Raw genomic sequence first — 20,952 nt, forward strand, 5'->3', positions numbered from 1 at the left:
AACATGAATTACTTGTAAGGTCTGCATTCCTGTCAGTAAGGTGTCGTAACTGGAGTGTATCAGTACGGATATGACGCTGATTCCAGGAGAAGAGGATATTAAGACTATCCTTTGGCAAACTGTGTAATTTGTTTGTACGTCACTGAGAGCTCTTGTTCTTTCTTAACATTTCCACTAAATGTATTCACACCTCAGTAGGGTAATTCCCTTTCACTCACTGCCATATTGTCCAGCCTAATTTTGAAGGAAGTTCACCAGGAAATGTTTGTTTTTGACTAAGGTGAATATTGTTTTGAGACTCATAAGATGCATTACCGAAAGCAAAACATCAGACAAAGGTGTACAATTCTCAGTCAATAATTTATTGAAACAATATTGCATTTGACAACAATAGCAATGCATATATTACTCTATTTAAATTACTGGAAATAACTTACATCTATTCATAGTATGCATTTCTCAATAACTCAATAGAGTTCATTTTGTTCCACAAACACTGTCCTTGCCAGTGCAGTCTAACAGAAGCGATTGCAGTCCATTTGTAGCTTGGCATCAATGCTACTGCAGTTCATAGTTTCTAGAGTCCGGCACATACACAGATCATTCACTCAGCATTTCAAAATGTTCGTCCCGCAGTCAGCGATTGTGACGCACACTCATCGTTTTCCAACCCATTGCACATATGAAGCCGGGGGCGCGCGCGCGCGCCCACGCCGCCCGCGTGCAAGTGCTCTGGCACAGCTTGCGCCGACAGGCAGCCTTTCACAGTTCATGTTCCCACAACTTGTTCCTCCGCTACCAAAACGACCACTTCTTTCCCCCACGGAGGACACGACAAGCTGGAGGTTGCAGGGTGGAATCTACCGGTCCGTGCGCACAGTTCCAAGAGCTCCACTTTCTCTCTCACAGCCCCTTCACATGACGCAGCAGTCAACGGCGGCTGGTGCAGAGCCCTTTTGCTTTCATTCGCAGAGAATGACTCTTTCATCCTTCATTGCTTCAGAAGCATCGCAACTCGTTCAGCGCTCTTGCAGGGACAGATATGGAATCCATTGGTTTTTGCAGCGGCTCTCTTCACAGTAGTTGCCCACGTCCTTCAGTGCCTGGCATTTGAGTGGTTGGCATTGAGAGTTCTGTGAAAATGCATGAAATCCAACGTAAGTCAATGTCATATAATAAGAAAAAATGTACATCTGAATGCATGCTGCATATGATAACGCAGAATTGTAAGTGTACTTACAGTGACAAGGATGCAGTGGAAATCCCTTGGCTCGCTGTTATCCACGGTGGTCGGCTCGCCGAGCACCTGTGCGAGGCGTCTCAGCCCAGACACCCGCAGGATGTTGATGTCGTTGTCGCAGCAGAACGCCTGAAGGAGCGTGAAGTGAATCTGCAGCGCAATATCGTCCTGGTCCTCCTCATCGGTGGCCAGAACGCAGAGCACGACACAATCTGGGTCTCTGTTGATCAAACGAATTGCAATTAGTCTTCTGTTTGTTAAGACAAAACAACACAGTAATACCAGTATAATGCGTAAAAGTCAAGACATAAGTATATACTTACACATTCATTAGTTTTGCAGACTCATAAACGCCGACTGTAAGACAGTCCTGTCTCTGTGCTGCTACCAGCAGCTCTTCCAATGCTTGGCTCACGGTGTCCATTCTGTAAAAACATGCAGACTATGGTAAGCGACAATCGGATAGGTCTGTATACACTAAGGTACCCATTGAGATTCACATTGGATATGTATGCATGCAATGAAGAACTTACTTTTTATCAGTGATGTTGCATCCAACGACTTCTTCCAGGGTCATTTTGCTTCAAATAATAGTAATCCACAAGTTCCGGAAGAGCTCGGAAATATTAAAATCCAGTCAAGTGTGCTGTTCAAAGTATAATCCGAATATCGTTTTGGAGTTGTATTCCTTGCTCGTTCTGCTGTGTCTCAGAAGTTGTTTCTGCCGACTTCCAGCGAAGCAATCGTATTTATACCGCTTTCGTGTGGGCGAGGCTTGCGGAACGCTCGTCTTTCTCATTGGTTAGAAATGTTCCACAAGCGTCTCGGGCTCGCTCTGCCATTGGTGATGGGGGAAACTCCTGCTTAGACCCCACGTGGGCCAATTCGGGGAATCTTTGCCCGAACAGCCAGTACAACATGCACCTAGTAGCTTTCAATTTTGTTTGTACCGAGTCCGATGGAATTTCCTTATGGAAATGATGGAGTTTCCCTGATGCTTTCGATGTGCATGTTGCAGATCTATCTGAAACTTTTGCATCATGTACAAAACTTAATGAAACCAGAATTTTACCCAGTTTTCATTTATATTCGGGGTTGAATTTCAAGTATAGCAATATATGGAAAATGAATAGTGATTGCATCAAGGTCTATAATATTTGGGCACATCCTGAAATTGCAAGCGCCGGTTGGTCGAAACTCTCTTGCATGCGTAATGACTCGTGCCTCCCGATTCTTATCCCGAGTATTGTGCACCGTTAGTGCCGAGCACGATGCATTCAAATTGATGGCATCTGCCTTTGCAAAAGGCATTGTTTTGTTTTGCAAAACACGAGTCGTCTGCTGCAGAGGCTCTAGAAGGTAGTAGAGTTTCTGTCTCCTTCTTACCTGGAACTTTCATCACCCAGGCTGTTCCAGTTCCACCGGCTAATTATAGACGGTACAGTCACAGGATCAGAGCTGTTGATGTTGTCATGGGACCTTGTTGTGCTCGAGTTACGAAACCCATCGGACTGCATAAACACTGGGGTCAACATCTTAAGGGGCACTTAATTGTTTGATCGATTTACTTTCCTCAATAGAAATGCCTTCAGAGTTAATTCTGTCATATTATCACACTGTGTTTATGTCCGTGCAACAACTCTTTCACACATGGGTTGCATTGTAAGTGCATTAATGCATTTCAAATGAATCTTAAATTACTTTTCAAATCAGTCAATTTAATCAATAACCCAAATCAACTGAATCGAATGAAATTAATTCACTGTTCCAATGCGCCACCTGCTGTTAATGCTTATAGTGCAATAAATTATCTGTTGCTCTTTGAAAAACACATGGACTCTGAAATTAACTGTAATTTTGTCATTAGATGAATTATGCCATACGTTTTAATTAATAGTAAAAGGGATGCTATTTAAAATATAATAAGTGATAAAGTGTGCTAATATGACGTTCAACTCAAGCATTTCAGCAAATAGTATTTCTGCAGAACTATCTTCTATCAATGAGCGCCATCTACTGGTTATAACATATTATGGCAATAATATGCATTTTAATATGTCATGGCCCCAAAAAAGAAAAAAACTTTCATTTTTATTATGTAAACACTGGTGGCATTGTCTATAACCAAACAACATTTTTCGAATTTTAACTGAGAAACAGGTATTTTTAGTTTTTAAAGTGCATTCATTGTTTGCTAACTTATATTTAAAGTGCACTGATTGCTTGCTAACTTGTGGTGGTACAAATCCCGAAAATGCCTTTATGTGGTCTTATTAGTATTTATCAGCAATGGCTCTAATTCCGGTCACACCGAGTCGCTTACATCTACAAAGGCAACAGTTACTGTAATTATAATATGCTTGAGCACACATTATCCTGAGTGTGTTTATTGGCTGCGAATAGTGTTAGATAATTAGCAGGACTTCAGACTACCTTCATCGTGCTCTCTGCAGCATACCACATACGTGAGGAAAAACTTGTCTTTAACACGAGGGATGTTAACAGTTCTAATATACAGGAAGCCTGGTAGGGGGGTCGGCTGTAGTCCTGCACTACCGTCTCACGGATCCCCTGCGGTACCTATTCATTTGGAATACACTTTGCACTTAATCTTGACACCTCATCCCTCACAGTACACACACAAGTCGGGTCCAAGGTGGGTAAAGTCTGCATGCAGGGTCTCCAAACGTCCAGGGCTCGCAAAGTAACTAACACAACCATTAAACATTTAGTAAGTTCTTGGGAACAGAGGCTACGCGTAATTGAGCAATTAAGAGAGGTTAAGTGTAAATAATACGGCTGAGGCTCTCTCAGGATCTTATTTTTCCATACGTTTATTTATGTTTCCAAACGGCGCTTTGCCCTCAGTGCGCATGGGCTTATGTGCTATTTAATATCAAACAACCTTTTTCGAATTTCGAGTTTTTTTATTTAAATAGTCGAAAATATCTTTAAAAAAATCTCAAAGACTGAAAACAATTCCTTATGAATTTATAATTTACCCTCGTGGTCGTTTCTGAGCAAGCACGACGTCGCCCAGTAGATTTTTTTAATGACGTCAGGACGTATAAATCAGTATTCTAAAAAGGATCACCTGTCTACAGGTGATGTGTGGCGGTATACGGGGAAACATACAGGGAAGACGTCGGGTAGGCTGTGTATAACAGTTTGACAACTATTTATTGCATATGTTTAACGTTTAACTCAAGACTTTGTCAATGTAAGATAAACCTAATTTGTCAACAGCATGTCCTCACCCGGTTTTACTGACATCTTCCATTGTGAAGACACCCAGCAATCAAAGGGGCTGTTCTCATACACTGATGATGGGCTAAATGATAGTTTGGATGGGTAAGTTAATGGATAAATTTAAGATGTTTTTTAAAAATATATATATATATATAAATTTATAACAAAACTGTTTTTCAGGAGTTCAACTGAGTTGACTGATGTTTTTGAGGAAGAATTTTGTGAGGGTGAACTCTGGATTCCTCCAAACGAAGATTTGATGCAAAAAATTGCTGCCCAGCTTGAGAACTACCTTTCTGATGAGAATCTAGCAGATGATGCTTTCCTCCTAAAACATGTCCAAAGAAACAAGATGGGTTATGTTAGTTTGAAACTGCTGACATCTTTCAAGAAGGTGAGATCAAATAACCAACATAAAAGTGTTACAAATTGTACTTAAATTTACAGTTTAAAAAATACACTTCATTAACTGATATAATGTTAATGTTAAGTAGCTTTTCTAAAAGTTGAGGTGGTTAAAAAAATAAATGACAAACAATTATTTAAATGAACAACCTTTACTGGAATTCTGGGAGTGTTAAATTATAAAATATTACATTATTAAATTAAAATTAAAATGACAATGTCGTCTTTGACTATATTTTTTTAATTATTTTTATTTTTTTTACAGTTTTTACAGTATATAGTAATGGAATTTAAGATTACCAGTTAACAGTCTAATAATATTACTTTTTAGTGTGCTTTGATTCATGTTTTCACAGATTAGAGATCTCACGCGTGACTGGCGCACCACGCTGGCAGCTGCGAGAACGTCTCCACAGCTGGAAGTCAATGAGATGGGAACCAAGGTGCGACGAAGGACTCCAGTACCTGATTGGCTCCTGTGCATCCCCACAAGCAAGCTACTTCTGGCCTGGAACTTCCTCAATGGTGCTGGCCCAGTCAAAGACGAGTTAAACGGGTCACCAGGGGTAGAGCAGCTAGGCATCATGGAAGCCGCAATGCGGGTGTTTTCCCCCTACGGCACCATTTCATCTCTCCGTATTCTGCGTCCAGGAAAAGAGATCCCAGCAGAATTGAAACGCTATACTAAGAAACACCCCGAACTGGGACGCAAAGTGTGTGCTGTGGTGGAATATGAGTATCTGGAGGGTGCGCGCAAGGCCTACGAAGCCCTGAAGGCAGAAGAGCAGCAGCAAGGAGGAAGGGGCGTTTGTGTGGTCCTGCTGGGTAGCCGAGGAACTCGTAAGCCAGGATGGAGCCAAAGTCTAATGGAGGAAGAGTCTGAAGAAGGTATCGACAATGAGAATTTAAAAAAGCCAAACAGAAAGTCCAGACGTTTCCTTTATTCTCTGGAGGATTCGGCTGTTTGCAGCTCTTCAGAGTCTGATTTTACCCCTGCCTCACCCCGGCCCAACCGCAGGGTCTCCCGCCCTCAGGCCCTCTATGGCAGCCCCCTCGCCATTCCGCGGATATCGACTTTCCGTTCTGACCCTTACAGGAATCCCCTTGGCAGTCCCGTAGGCAGCCCCCTCCTGCCCCGCAAGCTTTTTCCTTGCAGTCAAGTGACCTCTCCTCTGGCCACGCATCCTTTTAGCAGCTCGCCCAACGTAGCTGGTACATCTTCCTTCAGCAGGTACAAGGGCTCAGGTGAGCTCTCCCCAGATGACTTGGGCTTCCCAAGCAGCCCTTGGGTCCAGAGACGGAAAAATGCTGCCCAAGTCATTCATCCTGAGATGGGCGGCTCTGTGTCACCCAATCAGATAATGAGATCTTTAAGTGTCCTGGTTGTGCGCCAGCCTGTCGGCCCTGATGGGACCAAAGGGTTTCATAATTGCATTGGTAGAGGGAAGGTGCTGCTACCACATTGACTCCACTAAAGATGCATTATAAAGTATTTTCCCCCACTGAGTCTGTATGAGAGCAATGCAGCAGAAGCACTTTTAATGCAACATAATTACTGACATGTTTGTCCTATTAATGAAAATGGGGAAAAAATGTAATGTAAAAAAAAGTGTTAAATATTGAAATAAAGATGAATTTGTACTCCAATTTTTACTGAACTTAATGTATTACTTAATATTAGGATTTGAGTTGTGTCTGGGATATCCACATTTTTTTTGTAACAAGCTTATTGTATTATAGATTATAGACTTCTGGTTTGGAAGTTCCTCTTAAAAACACACACCATTTTAAATCAAAAAAATATTCTACAAATAATCTGCATCTGTGAGTCTGACTGAATGAGATGTAATTTTTTTTTTTCCTTCATTTTCTATTTTCAGACATAATGTAATGCTTGGTATTTTAATGTGATGTGGTATAATGAATATCTTTGGTAAAATCTCAATATGAAAAAAAAAACTCAATGTGCAGTCTTATGTGAAAGTTTGGGAACCCCCTGCAGAATCTGTGAAAATGTAAATAATTTTAACAAATTAAGAGAAATCATACAAAATGCATGATATTTTGTATTTAGTACTGCCCTGAGATATTTTGACAAAAAAACACACACAAAAAGCTAAAATTATTAAAACAACCCCCTTCAAAGATTTGGGAACGCTTGGTTCTTAATACTGTGTGTGGTTACCTGGATGATCTACAACTGTTTTTTTTGTTTTGTTTTGTTTGGTTGTTTTGTTTTGTGATGGTTGTTCATGAGTCCCTTGTTTGTTCTGAACAGTTAAACTGAGCACTGTTGTTCAGAAAAATCCTCCAGGTCCTGCAGATTCTTCAGCATCTTTTGCATATTTGAACCCTTTCCAGCAGTGACTGTATGATTTTGAGAATTGTGTTTCCTTCTGGAGCATCAGTGAATGTTTGAACCTTTTTAATAGTTGTTTTTGAGTCCCTCAGTTGTCTTTAGTGTGAAAAGATGGATTTCAAAACCTTACAGTCACTGCTGGAAAGGGTTCAAATATGCAAAAGATGCTGGAAAACTGAAGAATCTGCAGCACCTGGAGGATTTTTCTGAACAACAGTGCTCAGTTTAACTGTTATAAAAACAATCCCAGTTCACACAGATCAGCAAAAAAGACTTAAAGCACTATATTACGGAAATGCATTTGCCCAATAAATTCTGGCATGCGCATAACAAAAAGTCACGTGACTGGGACGACATAATCTGCCTATCCAGTGGACTGACCTTGTTGCACAACATTTGAAATGAACATTTGAAGCCCAAACAGCAGGCATCCACCTCCGAAAACAATGACCGCAGTTAGGTTTCATCTGCTTGCTCTGAGGCGCAAGTAATTTTTTATTATATATGAAAATTATTATATTAAGTGGCTACTTTTCTTAATGATATTTAGTGCCAGTTTATCAGGAAGTGACCATTTTGTTCTCTTTGACTCATTGGATGGAAACAGTACTTATTCACGAACGTTTAATGCGATATTCCTATTTTGTGCATAAGCTAAATTTGCAACTTTCACAACTTTTTGAAACCCTGTTTTCCTAAAGAAACACTATCCATACATGCGCTTAGGGGGCATTTATACACCCAAAGTTGCGAATTTAACTTATGCGCAAAATTGGAATATTGCATAAAATATTTGCAAATGAGCATCATTTCCATCCAACGAAACAAAGAGAACAAAATTGTCACTTCCTGATAAACTGACACTAAATATTCACTAAGAAAAGTAGGGGAAGCCACTGAATATAATATTTTTAAAATGTAATAAATTACTTGTGCTTCAGAGAGAGTAGACATAACACAATAAATGTGGTTACTGCCTTCGGAGGTGGATGGCAGCTGCGTGGGAACGCAGTTCTGAAACGTAATTATACAGAAATACTTTGACGAGAGACTTTGCTCAAGCATTTCAGAATGACCATAACAACATTTCAGATTCTGTGCAATGAGATTGGTCTGCTGGTTAGTCAAGTTATCCCGTCCCATAGCGCAAAGACTTTTTTTGGTGAAGTAATTTTTTCACAAAATGCATTTCCATTTTCTATTATTCGCATTAACCCTTTTTCGCGAAAAAAAAAAAAAAAAAAAACACCTTAAGCAGGTGTAAAAACTTATTTGGAAATTTTATTACAAATTTTGGCATTTCCACCACATTTTAAGTTCAGTCAACTCAAATAAGTTCAGTCAACTTGAAATGTTAAGTTGTACTAAGTGGCAACTTAGATATTTGTGTTTGTTAAACTTAAAAGCAAGGTAAGTAACCCATATGCCTTAAAATTTTAAGTTGAATCAACTCAAATATCTAAGTTGTCACTTAACATTTCAAGCTGAATAAATGTTTTTTTTTTTTTGTTATCATGCAGTTTCATGAATAAAGCTGACTCACATTAAAAATGTCATACATGCATGAAAGTTGACTGAACTTAAAATTTTAAGGCAGGCAGGTAGCAAATTATTTTAAGTCGACTCAACAAATTTTTTTTTTTTTTTTTTTTTTTTTACAGTGTATTCATTTAAAACTGAAAACTTTTTATGCAAAAAAACTGTGCCTGAAATCCTGACTTTGAAATTGGGTTTCTAAATGCAAGTATTTAAAAATGATACTGTTATCAACTGCAAAAACAAATTTGTGAAAACGATGTCATGCACGTGTATCACGTTACGTCTATAGGTATGCGGCACTTGCAAATACTGGCCTGGCATGCATAATACAGTGTTTTTGCGGATCCATGTGAACGGGGATCGTTCTGAGAATGTTGCTGTTAGTAAAACTTTTCAAAAACATGTAGTACATTGTAGTCATGTAAATGAACCCTACGGCCTTTAAAGTTTTTCGTTCACGTCTTTGAAATTGCCTATAGACAACAATATTGTCAATACGATCCCCATTCACAGAGATCTGCGAAAATGGCATAGCCAGACCAGTAGTTAGCAATGTCACTTTGTAAAGAAACACTATAAGTATGTGCACATATGCATCCCTATGGACTAAACATTTTTGAGTACGGTAACATATGTTACATATTACAGAAATATATGACTACAGTGATATTTTACACATCTGTAATATGGAAATAATCAAGTTTTACACTGTAAAAAACAATTTGTTGAGTCAACTTAAAATAATTAGTAACCTGGCTGCCTTAAAATTTTAAGTTCAATCAACTCAAAAAAAGTTTATTCAGCTTGAAATGTTAAATTATACTAAGTGACAACTTAGATTTTTGAGTTGAATCAACTTAAAATTTTAAGGCAGCTGGGTTACTTACCCATCTGTTAAGTTTACCAAGCACAAATATCTAAGTTGTTACTTAGTACAACTTAACATTTCAAGTTGACTAAACTTATTTTAGTGACTGAACTTAAAATATTAAGGCAGCAGGGTAACAAATTATTTTAAGTTGACTCAACAAATTGTGATTTTTATTTTTTACAGTGTAGAAGTTATTCATGGTCTGTTGTGGTAATTATTAATGCTTTTACACTTTTAAATTTCCTTTTAATGTTCAAGAGTTAAAGGGTAAACAATAAAGTTATCTCATTTTTTTGAAAATGCTTATTGTGTTCACAGTGCGAACCTTTCGCAGGAAAGTTGCTCCCATAATTTGTGCAAAGCATCAGGAAAAAGTACACAATTTAGATATTTAGCACTGAAGAATAACAAAATAATTTATTAGAATTTTTCAGAATAAATAACTCCATTGAACAAGTAACCATGAGTCATTTAGGCACTGTTTTACTTTATCTGTAGAGAAAAATGTTAGCAAACACACTTCAGTACAGGGCACTAGCAAGACAAATATGACATGCCCCAATATGTCAAGTTACCATGCTGCAGTTCAGAACCACATGTAACTCTTAAAACAAACACGAAAATAATGTGTAGCCATCACATCTTAACAGGACAGGTGACATGCTGTACATGAATAATGCCCCATCATCAGTACACACATTCACTACATTATGGTTCCCCTCCATCCGGCTTTCCACAGCTTGACACTATATAAATATGGCAAAATATGACAGGCTTGCATAGATTTGGTTTCGCTAGGCCGAATTGAATGTTGAAGAACAACAAAATGGATTTAGAGAAAGGCCTATGCCATATCTATGTATTGGAATCACATTAGAAATGAAATAACAGCAAACATAAGGGCATCTTACATGTAAATATGTAACATGGTTCAGCCAATCCAGGAAACAGCTATCTAAGATATTCAACAAACAAAAACTAGTGCTTTTACACTCTTTTTGTGATTTCTCAACCATGAGCCTGTAAAGTGTAAGCAACAGCTTTAACTTGGTTTTAATTTTTTCCACTTATCTGGTGAAGCTCTATTTTAAGTGCTAACTGTTAACTGTCTATTAAGGGAGGCTCTCAGGGAACAACTTCACTGCATAGATCATTTAATTACACACAATGCACCTTAAATTACAGTGTAAGTCTGGTGTCACAATGTCACTAACAGCAGCCTTGAGCTTCATCGCCTCGCTCAGTTGCACAATGGTGGTAGGGTATCACAAAAAGTCCTGTTTTGTAGATAACTACTACGATTCTCTTCTGTTACTTATGAGTTTCCAGCACAAATCTTTAAATATAAAGCAACTTAGGTGGAGGAAAACATTTTCACAGTCGTTCAGGAATGTTTTGTATGTTAGCATTAGTTAATGCACCAGCTAACCTGGAATAACAAAGGACATTATTTTTACAGCATTTATTAATGTTAATATATGTGTATACTAATACATGCTTGAAATTAACATGAACAAAAGTATTCTTATATATAAACATTATATTAATAAAAACTGTAAAATGTTGTTCCTTTTTAGTTCATGATATCTGATGCCTTAATGAACCTTATTGTAAAGTATTATCATTTTTCAAATAAAAATTTGAAAAAAATAAAATAAAATAAAATAAAAAATCATGTCTAAAGGGACAGTTCACCCAAATCAAAATTTAATAGGCATATTTAAGCTTTATGTTTGTTGGTTGGTTTGTTTTTTTTTATATAAAAGATAATAAATACAAAATAATAATGTTAGGGTTTGATTTCTGTATATATAGTTTTTCTGAGGAAAAAAGACATACTTTAGATGTTTAGCACTTAAGAATAGCACAATTATTTATTGGAATATTTCAACCATGAGTCTGTTAGAAACTGTTTTACTTTATCTGTAGAGAAAAACGTAACAAAATTCACAGATCGATTCTCATTTTTACGAAACGATATCTATTCTCAAATCCCAAGAATCGATTGTTTTTAGTTAAGAATAGAACATTCTAGAGCCCCTCCCATCCAATAAATCGCACTAAGTTTTTTAATTTGTTATGAATTGAATATCAAATTGTTTTGATATGAAACAAAGTTTTGGATTTCAAATTCTGTCCTTTTTATTACAATATTCAAAAACTGAATATCGTTTTGGCGCTGTTTAATGCGGAGTGACGGGTCGTGGTAGCACCTTAGTTCATGAGAAGCGGCAGTGAACTGATCATCTTCTCCATTTTAAAAGCAGTTTCAGCACGAAATTAACGTGAATAAACATCTGAAGGTATGTTAAAATAAAAGAGTACGACTTATTGAAATCCGTATTCTTTCACATGTAATCGCAGTGTTTCAAACGCAAAAAGACGTTAATACAACAGCTTGTAAACAATGTCATGTAAGGTCACATTTATCACAGGGGAAAAAAAAAAAAAAAAAAAAAACATTCAGTGCCCAGAAACTCGTTAGTCAGCTAGAAAAATAAACTCTAGAAAGAAGCATTTTGCTAAATGTATGCACCATATAACATTAATTACAATTTTTACTGTTCTTCAATATTTATGTTTGAACAAATCCAGCAAGTTTTTATAAAAGCCACCATTTAAATGTTTACTTTTCAAAAAACGAATTGAAGTAGAAACATAATTAAGGAATTTGAAGTTAACTTTGAATTCAGTATTTGAACCTGTAGTACCAACTGTCTCATGTATTTACAGCATTAGTTGAGATATTTTTTTCCTTGAGCAAATTTGCCATGTATTGTGGGGTATAATCCAAAATTTTAACTACTGATTCAAATCGTAAATCGAATCGAAAGCAAACTTGTAAAACACATTTGAATTAAATTTCTGTCAAGATACTCCTCAAAATATCTGTTAAAGGAGTCCACTTCTAGAACAAAAATGTACAGATTTAAATCAAATTAATTCGTATTTTCTCCCTCAATTTCAAAAATCATTTCAAAATCATCCTTCATCACTGCAGAAGTACCGACCCAGTCTTTGCAAAGTGAACATGCAAAGAAGATCAAACACCCTTAAAAAAAAAGGTAAAACAGCAATATAGGACAATTTTGAAGTTGAGGGAGAACATGAGATGAGAAATTTTCGACGTACCCTAAATGTCATGAACCTGAAAAAAAAAAAAACAGTTCAGGCAGAGTAAGACAAAACGAGCATTTGACATTAAAAAGTATATAAATTGTATCATTTTTATTAAAATAACCGATTGTTTCGGTAGATAAGACCCTTCTTCCTCGGCTGGGATCGTTTACAACCGCATTTGGGATCGTTTGAAGCCGCATTTAAACTGCATTTTGAAAGTTCAAAATCGGAGCACCATATCAGCCCATTATATTAAAAAAAAAAAAAAAAATCCTGAAATGTTTCCCTCAAAAAAAATATTTCTTTACGGCTGAAGAAAGAAAGACATGAACATCTTGGGAGACAAGGGGCGAGTACATAATCTGTCAATTTTTGTTCTGGAAGTGGACTTCTTCTTTAAGTGAAGTAATTGAGGTTTGAATGTGTCAGGACATGACAAAATATAACATTTTGGATGAGCTTTTCTGAGCTTTTTATGATTCCTCTAAATTTGCTTTTTCAAAGAAGTGTGCCAAATAATGTGTTGCATTTTAATCTGGAAGTTTAAAGCCGAGGGTAAAATTTATAAAGTGTAAAACTCAATCCAGAATCCATCATTTGTAAATTGTCAATGACTGCTGAAATTGTTCACTGAGAGGCTCCAAAAAAACAGCAAGCATGCAATGTCAGAGTATATTATAACTCCAAAACAGTTTCCCAGACGTTCTTTTTAAATCAGGACTGGATCACGTTAATAAATAAGATTGCAGGTTGACTGCATGTAACAGTTATTTCCGATGTAAATTTTAAAAAAGGTCTTCTCTAATATTCAACGCATAAATCTATAAGGTATAAACAGCTGAGAAAAATATAACAAAGCATATGCAAATTTAAAGTTAAAAAGGGACAAGTCAGCCTATTTTAAACTGAACCTAAATAAACCTGTTCAGTTCAGTAATGAGAACTAAAGTGGTTTGAGGGACAAATCTAAAAGATATGTAGCATACTTGCATCAGTTTGCACATAGATTTAGCCAGAATTGACCAGGCATTCGCTCTTTACAGTAAAATCCCATTCACACTCCAGTAACCTGTATTATGATACAATGGATATTTTAACCAGACACTGAATCAATTGTAACCATCAAAACACACAGGCTGCTAAACCTGAGATGAGGAGCAGGTGAACTGAGACTCTCATACGGTGGTCCCAAACACAACCCCATCTAATTCCTGATCATCAGAGTCGTCTTCGCTGAGCGAGAAGTCTTTGTGGTTGGAGAGGCGGCTGGGGCTGCAGTTGGACTCTCCGTCCGTGAGAGAGCTGTTGGTCGTGGGCTTCCCCAAGTCACTGACAGGCCCCATTCTCTCAGCCTCAGCCATCTGGGCCAGCATGCTGTCCAATAATGGACGGCTTTTGCAAATGTTGTCCAGCAGCTGACAGCGGTGTTGTAACTGTCCGATTAGAGAATCTTTTTCCTTAATCGTTTGGTTGAGTTTATGGATGGATTCCTCTGATTGACAAAGCTTTTCATGGAGGAAGAAAATCTCTCTGCATGAAAAAGAGAGAAAATTTTCAATTAGCTAATTACATTAGTAAAGCTGCAGTTTACACACACAATAGGGCTGAGTAAAAATGTTTGATTTCTTGATTTTAATTAATTCTCATTTTCACAAAACGATATCAATTCTTAATTTTCTAAATCTATTAGTCTAGCCTGTTTTCAGTTCTTGTTTTTGGACTTCTATGGTGCCCCGATTTTGAACTTCCAAAATGCAGTTTAAATGCAGCTTCATACGAGGAAGAAGGGTCTTATACCGAAACAATCGGTTATTTTTATTTAAAAAATACAATTTAAATACTTTTAATCTCAAACGCTCATCTTGTCTTGCTTTCCCTGAACTCTGTGTATTCTGGTTCAAGACAGTTAGGGTATGTCAAAAAACTCAATCGTATTTTCTCCCTCAACTTCAAAAATCATTTCAAAATCATCCTACACTGCTGCAGAAGTACCGACCCAGTCTATGCAAAGTGAATATGCAAAGAAGATCAAACACCCTTAACAAAAAAAGTAAAACAGTGATATAGGGTGATTTCGAAGTTGAGGGAGAACATGAGATGGGAGTTTTTCTACATTCCCTAACTGTCATGAACCGGAAAAAAAACAGTTCAGGCAGAGTAAAACAAGATGAGTGTTTGACATGAAAATAACCGATTGTTTCACTAGATAAGACCCTTCTTCATCGGCTGTAATCCTTTACAACTACATTTGGGATCGTTTGAAGCCGCATTTAAACTGCATTTTGGAAGTTCAAACTCGGGGCGCCATAGAAGTCCACTATATGAAAAAAATGCTGAAATGTTTTCCTCAAAAAAAATTTATTTACGACTGAAGAAAGAAAGACATGAACATCTTGGATGACAAGGGGCTAAGTACATTATCTGTTAATTTTCGTTCTGGAAGTGGACTTCTCCTGTAATGAAGGGAACATTGTAGTGCACCTCCCATCCAATTAATCGTAATAAGCTTTGTGCTTTGTTACTTTTGATATGAAACAAGTCTCAGATTTTTAAATTCTGTCCATTTTATTGCAGTATTCAAACAATAAATGCTGTTTTGGCACTGTTTAATGTAGAGTGACAGATCGCTGTCCAAGAGAAGCGGCAGCGGAAAGCGCACATAAACTGATCATCTCCTACACTTTAATGCCAGCTTTGGCATGAAATAAACATGAATAGGCATCCAAACGTATGTTAAAAGAAGAGTACAACTTACCAAAGTCCCTATTGTGTATCATGTAATCGGTCAATCAGTGTTTCAACCGCAGAAATACGTCATATAACAGCTTGTAAACAATATGTCATGTTCTTGTGATATAAAAAACTCATAACATAAACACCATTTTTTTCTATGTTTAATTTATGTTTAAATAAACAACTACCATTTAAATGTATATTTTGATAAAACGAATTGGAGTAGAAATATAATTATGTAATTATAACTTTATTATTGCACTGTACCTGATATACATCCAAAATAATCAATATTGAATTGAAATGGAAATCAAATCACAAGCTTGTGAATTAGAATCGAATCAAATTGTGAAATTTGTAAAAACCCAGCCATTTCAGTCATAACATCAATTTGTAGGCCAATCTGGATGGCTAATTCACCCTCAGGAAACTGCTAATAATTTTTAAGAACAGCAGCTGTCAATTTATTAAAGTGATAGTTCACCTAAAAATGAAAATTCTGTCATCATTTAGTCATCCTCAAGTTGTTACAAATTTGTATGAGTTTATTTCTTCTGCCGAACACAAAATATATTTTGAAGAATATGGGTAATCAAACAGTTGTTGATTCCCATTGACTTTCATAGTATGGAAAAATAAATACAGATTTGGAACACAAGGCTAAACAATGTTCATTTTTGGGTGAGCTATCTCTTTATGTTTTGTTCTGAAAAAAAAAAAAAAAAATACAGTAATACATCTATCACTGCATAATCTATGAAACTATACAGTGATACATTAAATATTAATTTGAAGCTGCTCTGTGTGTGTGTTTTTTTTAACAGTTGCTATATAAGGACTACAGCGATTGTTTGATATTATCAAGTAAATTTAAAATTCATAATCATGTCTTATTAAAAATCATGTTTGATGTATAACTATATAATGCAACATGCTAAAGTAATTCTGACAACAGACCTTGTTACATCACATGCTCAACAATGGCTCCTCTCCAGTGAATGGGTGCCATCAGAATAAGAGCCATCAGAGCCATCAGAGTCCAAACAGCCAATAAAAACATCAACAAATCCAACTAGATGTCACTTCCTCCAGAGAAAAAGTAGTCTTGTCTGAATCAGAAGAGAAACATGCACCAATCAAGGGATAGTTCACCCAGACATGAAAATTCGGTCATTAATTACTCGTTCCAAACGCATAAGACCTTCGTTCATCTTCAGAACACAAATAAAGATATTTTTGATGAAATCTGAAAACTTTCTGACCCTGCACGGACAGCAATGCAACTGACACGTTCAAGGCCCAGAAAGGTAGTATGGACATCGATAAAATAGTCCATCAGTGGTTCAACCTTAATGTTATAAAGCTACGAGAAAGCCATTGTGTGGTCTTACAGGTTTGAAACGTCATGAGGGTGAGTAATTAATGACAGATTTTCATTTTTAGGTGACCAGTCCCTTTAAGTGAAAAACAGTCCAAAACAGTTCTAAACAAATACGTTTGTGGATTGTGATGTCAAGGACAACAGGGGATGGACTTTTTCACTGATGGAATATAAGTGTTATTATGGATTACAGACTTGTATTTTAGTCTTAAGTGACAGTTTAAAGTTAAAAACATCTCAATAATAAATTTGTTGCTTACAAACATGCAGCTTTTAAACTTTACAAGATGTTAACTGATGGACTGGAGTCATGTGGATTCCTTGTGGATTATTATAATGTTTTTATCAGCTGTTTGGATTCTTATTCTGACGGCACCCATTCACTGCAGAGGATCCACTGGTGAACCAGTAATGTGATGCTACATTTCATACAAAAAAATAAATAAATAAATCTGTTTACATCTGTGTTTTAGGACTACAAACTGAACAGCTTTTTTGCACTGTTTCCAAACAATTTCCTCAATCATTTTACCTGTCTGGCACAAACAAAACTACCAGTTCTTTTTCTGATTAATTAACAAGCACAGGTTTGCTTTGCTTTTTGTTAAACAGTAAACAGCTGTCACAGTGACAGGTGTGGTTTCTGATGGTTACACCATCATATGGAGTAATATCTGCTACATTTTACGTCAGAGAGTTTTTAATGCAACAGAGGCACACTTGACCTTTCTGATTTGGTAAATGCGTGGTTTTGATGTCAAATAATAAAATATTAGGCATCTATAAAGAAATTTCCCTACTTGTCCTTGGCCTCCGTGATTTCTTGCGTGGTGGCTCTCAGCTGCTCATCTTTGCGGATGAGACTCTCCGCCTGCTCCCGCACGGTTTTCTCCGCTTCCTCCAGCCTCTGCTCCAGGTCTGTGACCCGCCTGTGCAGCGCGGCCAGGTGCGCATTCGCCTCTCTGATCTGCACCGGCGACGGGGACGACATGTCCCTGGACGTGCTGCTCAGGATGCAGAAGACAAAAGCAGCGGTCGGGTGAGCTCTCTCTCATCCACGATAACGAATGATCATCTTCTGTGGGTCGTGTCGGACGGGTCCAGATTGAATGATGCTGAACTCTCTCTCAGTCTCAGCATGCGTGATGCTACAGCAGCAACGCGCCTGACTCTAGTCTTCTTCAGGAAATCTCCGCGTCTGTAATGTAGTGGCAGTCTGCAGTGCACGTTTAAATGCAGCGCGGAGGTTTATGACATTGTCCTATATAAGCAGGTGTTGCAGTTTCCTCTTGTTTCCTAGCCAGCTGACGTGTCATATGCACCAACTTCATAGCAACCTGTAGCTGCTGACCCGGAAATGATATTTGGAGGCGCTGGCCAATCAGAGTAGGCGAAACATAGAGACAACAGTGATTACAAAACTGCACTTTCCTTGCGAGGCTACAAACAAATCGGGTGCGTATCTTTTAGGACTGTACGTTTATTAAAATGTTTTGTCAAGACAATTGCCCTTTGTTTTTATTATTTATTATTATTATTATTATTATTATTATTGTTATTATTATTATTATGTTTTAATAACTTACATTTTATAATAGATTTAATTTACCATAAAAAAAATAAATAAAAAAATGCATTGATTAATATTTATAGCTAGGATTGTACCAGTTATTAAAATTAATATCTAAATAATGAATGTCAGTGCTGAATATTTTATGAAACCTTTTCATTAAAATAAAAACAAGTATGTTGTCCTAGTAAAGAATTCATATTTTAAAAACATGGGCTATAAAGGTTTTAAATTATGAATAATACAGTCTGTGGTTAACATTATTTAAATAAATAATAGATTTATGACTTTGAATTTCTTGCCGCAGGCCGGTCCCCACAATGTCAAAAATTTCAGGTTTTACTATCCTTGTGGGGATATGTAGCAAAAACAAGTACACACACACACACACACAAACACACATATATATATATATCATAAACAATTTTTAAATAGTATTTTGAGCATTTTTATAATAATATATTTAAACTTCTAATGTATTTATTTATTCATTCACTTCAGCAATAATTTGCCAAGTGTCTTCTTTAAAAAAAGGAACATAATTCAAGATTTCAAGATTTATGTTGGAAAATTATTTATTTCAGGTTTAAGTTGGAATTTTAATAAATGTCTATGTTCAAAAAGTGGTTAACTTGTAATAAATGGATCTTAACTATCCCATAAATATAATTTAGTACCATAAAATCTACTAAAAATATTTAATATTAAATAAAAACATTCATTCAAGTACATTAATTTCATTAAAAATAGTTTTATAGTTTTAATTTTAGTACAAGTTAAACAAAATGAAATTGTATTGTTAGCAGAAATGTAAAAAGTTCTAGGTTTTTATGTTTTCAAGTAACAATTATTTATATTTTAGTTTAGTTTAGTTTAGTTACCTTTAAGGGCGTTGCAGTTCCACACCACGCCAACGGGGGGCAAAAAACACTTGGACTGCGACGAGATCTACAACAGCGTTAGAAGGAAACGGTCGCGAAGAAACTCTCGCGATATCCCAGTCGTGTCCTTGGTGCAGAAATGGGCTACTGGGATCTAGAAGAGGGCAAAGACTGCGTTGCCAAAACATGGATCACCACAAAAGTAGCCACTGCGATCGGTTAGTTTCCTGGATATGTGGATTATAGGCTTTCTAACGGATCCTTTGAGCGTAGTTTGAAACATGTGCATTGCATATCTGCTCTAAAGGCTAAGCTGTTAGCATGTACACTAGCTAGTCATACAGTAAATAACATCAACGCACTGTTCTCATCATTGTCTTGTATTTATATTTTTCGACTTTGTTTCCGTCTGTTAGTTAGTTTATTTATCTATAAGGTGCTCTGGCATCAGCGTATATTTGTCTGTGATTGCAAAATGACACCTAGATCTGCTATCACTAACTGTTTATTTGTTTCACACCTGCTGATGTTGTTTGTATGGCTCTCATAATGACTAGTGAACTAGAAGAGTGCTTATGGAAATGTCATTAGGCATGTTCTGCTTTATAAAACTAAACTTTGTGTGCTTTAATACTGTTGCTGCTGTTGTTGATCTGCAGGGCTGGTAGGTTCTGCCTACCACATTGTGGCTTTTCCACCTGAAACAGCTGTGGAAGCTTTGACCAGAGCAACATCAGGCACTGCCACCATGGGTAAGAAAAAAATAAAATTAAACACGACATGTCTAATTTATGGGGGCGACAACTAAATTTAAAGCTGTATTAAAGAAAACCCTGCATAATCAGACTTGTATGGCTTAATATAACGTAATTAATATCTCTTACTGAAATATGTAGTAGAAAACTTCCTAAAGGCCTGCATCTTTGTTCTCTCCACTTTAGCCCTGATGCCTCTGAGGCTTTTAGTAGACCACATTTCTTAGTAACCATTACAAAAGTTAATTTTATGAATTTATGTTGAATGAATGTAACCTAGATGTACTACATTATTCATGTCATGGCAGTGCACACACTTGCTCTAGTAATTTATTTCCTGTTTGCTACCCTTTCAGCCGCCATGGGTGCCATCTTTGGAATGGCCACTTGTCTAAGCGCACAGGCCAGAGACGCACCTGATGACCCAACCAACTATTTCATTGGTGGATGTGCTTCGGGTATTTTCCTCGGGGCACGAAGTACGTACAATATTCACATGCTTGATATAATTATTCAAGGTTACTGGTGTCTTTGTGAAAGAAGAGTCTAAAGAGGTTTGCTGGTGTTTTTTTTTTTTTTATGTTTAGCACACAGTGCTATCACAGGTACCACAGCGTGTCTTGGTCTGGGAACTTTGGCTATGTTCACCAAGATTGGAAAAAAGGAAGGCTGGAGACTAACAGGACCCCCAAAGCTGTAACCTGATATGTCCCCTAGTATTTGATGTGTTTATATTGTATATTGCTCAATAAATGTATTACGAATAAAAATAAAATCCTCTCTGTCTTTAAACATTTCTGAAGAAGTCACTGTACCATGTCAGTATTTTTACTACATTTACTACATTAA

At 36.8% G+C, this 20,952-nt stretch overlaps 4 protein-coding genes across 4 annotated transcripts; 2 read left to right on the plus strand and 2 right to left on the minus strand.

Annotated features, from left to right (window-relative positions):
• Positions 1–341: 341 nt before the first annotated feature.
• On the minus strand, positions 342–1,975 carry gadd45ba (growth arrest and DNA-damage-inducible, beta a). Its single transcript, XM_051122723.1, has 4 exons — positions 1,774–1,975; positions 1,564–1,665; positions 1,241–1,460; positions 342–1,133 (listed from the first exon to the last, which is right to left on the minus strand). The coding sequence occupies exons 1-4, from the start codon at positions 1,815–1,817 to the stop codon at positions 1,020–1,022; spliced, it is 480 nt and encodes a 159-aa protein (XP_050978680.1). The 5' UTR covers positions 1,818–1,975; the 3' UTR covers positions 342–1,019.
• A 2,255-nt stretch (positions 1,976–4,230) lies between these two features.
• On the plus strand, positions 4,231–6,541 carry larp6b (La ribonucleoprotein 6, translational regulator b). The gene is made up of 4 exons (XM_051122719.1): positions 4,231–4,389; positions 4,487–4,591; positions 4,670–4,883; positions 5,251–6,541. Exons 2-4 carry the CDS (start codon positions 4,488–4,490, stop codon positions 6,358–6,360), a joined length of 1,428 nt encoding a protein of 475 aa, XP_050978676.1. The 5' UTR covers positions 4,231–4,389; position 4,487; the 3' UTR covers positions 6,361–6,541.
• Positions 6,542–10,044: 3,503 nt separating this feature from the next.
• vmac (vimentin type intermediate filament associated coiled-coil protein) lies at positions 10,045–18,265 on the minus strand. Its single transcript, XM_051122722.1, has 2 exons — positions 17,698–18,265; positions 10,045–14,313 (listed from the first exon to the last, which is right to left on the minus strand). The coding sequence occupies exons 1-2, from the start codon at positions 17,886–17,888 to the stop codon at positions 13,959–13,961; spliced, it is 546 nt and encodes a 181-aa protein (XP_050978679.1). The 5' UTR covers positions 17,889–18,265; the 3' UTR covers positions 10,045–13,958.
• Positions 18,266–19,406: 1,141 nt separating this feature from the next.
• Positions 19,407–20,895, plus strand: ndufa11 (NADH:ubiquinone oxidoreductase subunit A11). Its single transcript, XM_051122177.1, has 4 exons — positions 19,407–19,566; positions 20,008–20,100; positions 20,460–20,582; positions 20,691–20,895. The coding sequence occupies exons 1-4, from the start codon at positions 19,488–19,490 to the stop codon at positions 20,801–20,803; spliced, it is 408 nt and encodes a 135-aa protein (XP_050978134.1). The 5' UTR covers positions 19,407–19,487; the 3' UTR covers positions 20,804–20,895.
• Positions 20,896–20,952: the final 57 nt, after the last annotated feature.

This window comes from Labeo rohita, chromosome 11, assembly GCF_022985175.1.
Source record: "Labeo rohita strain BAU-BD-2019 chromosome 11, IGBB_LRoh.1.0, whole genome shotgun sequence".
Taxonomy (NCBI): domain Eukaryota; kingdom Metazoa; phylum Chordata; class Actinopteri; order Cypriniformes; family Cyprinidae; genus Labeo; species Labeo rohita.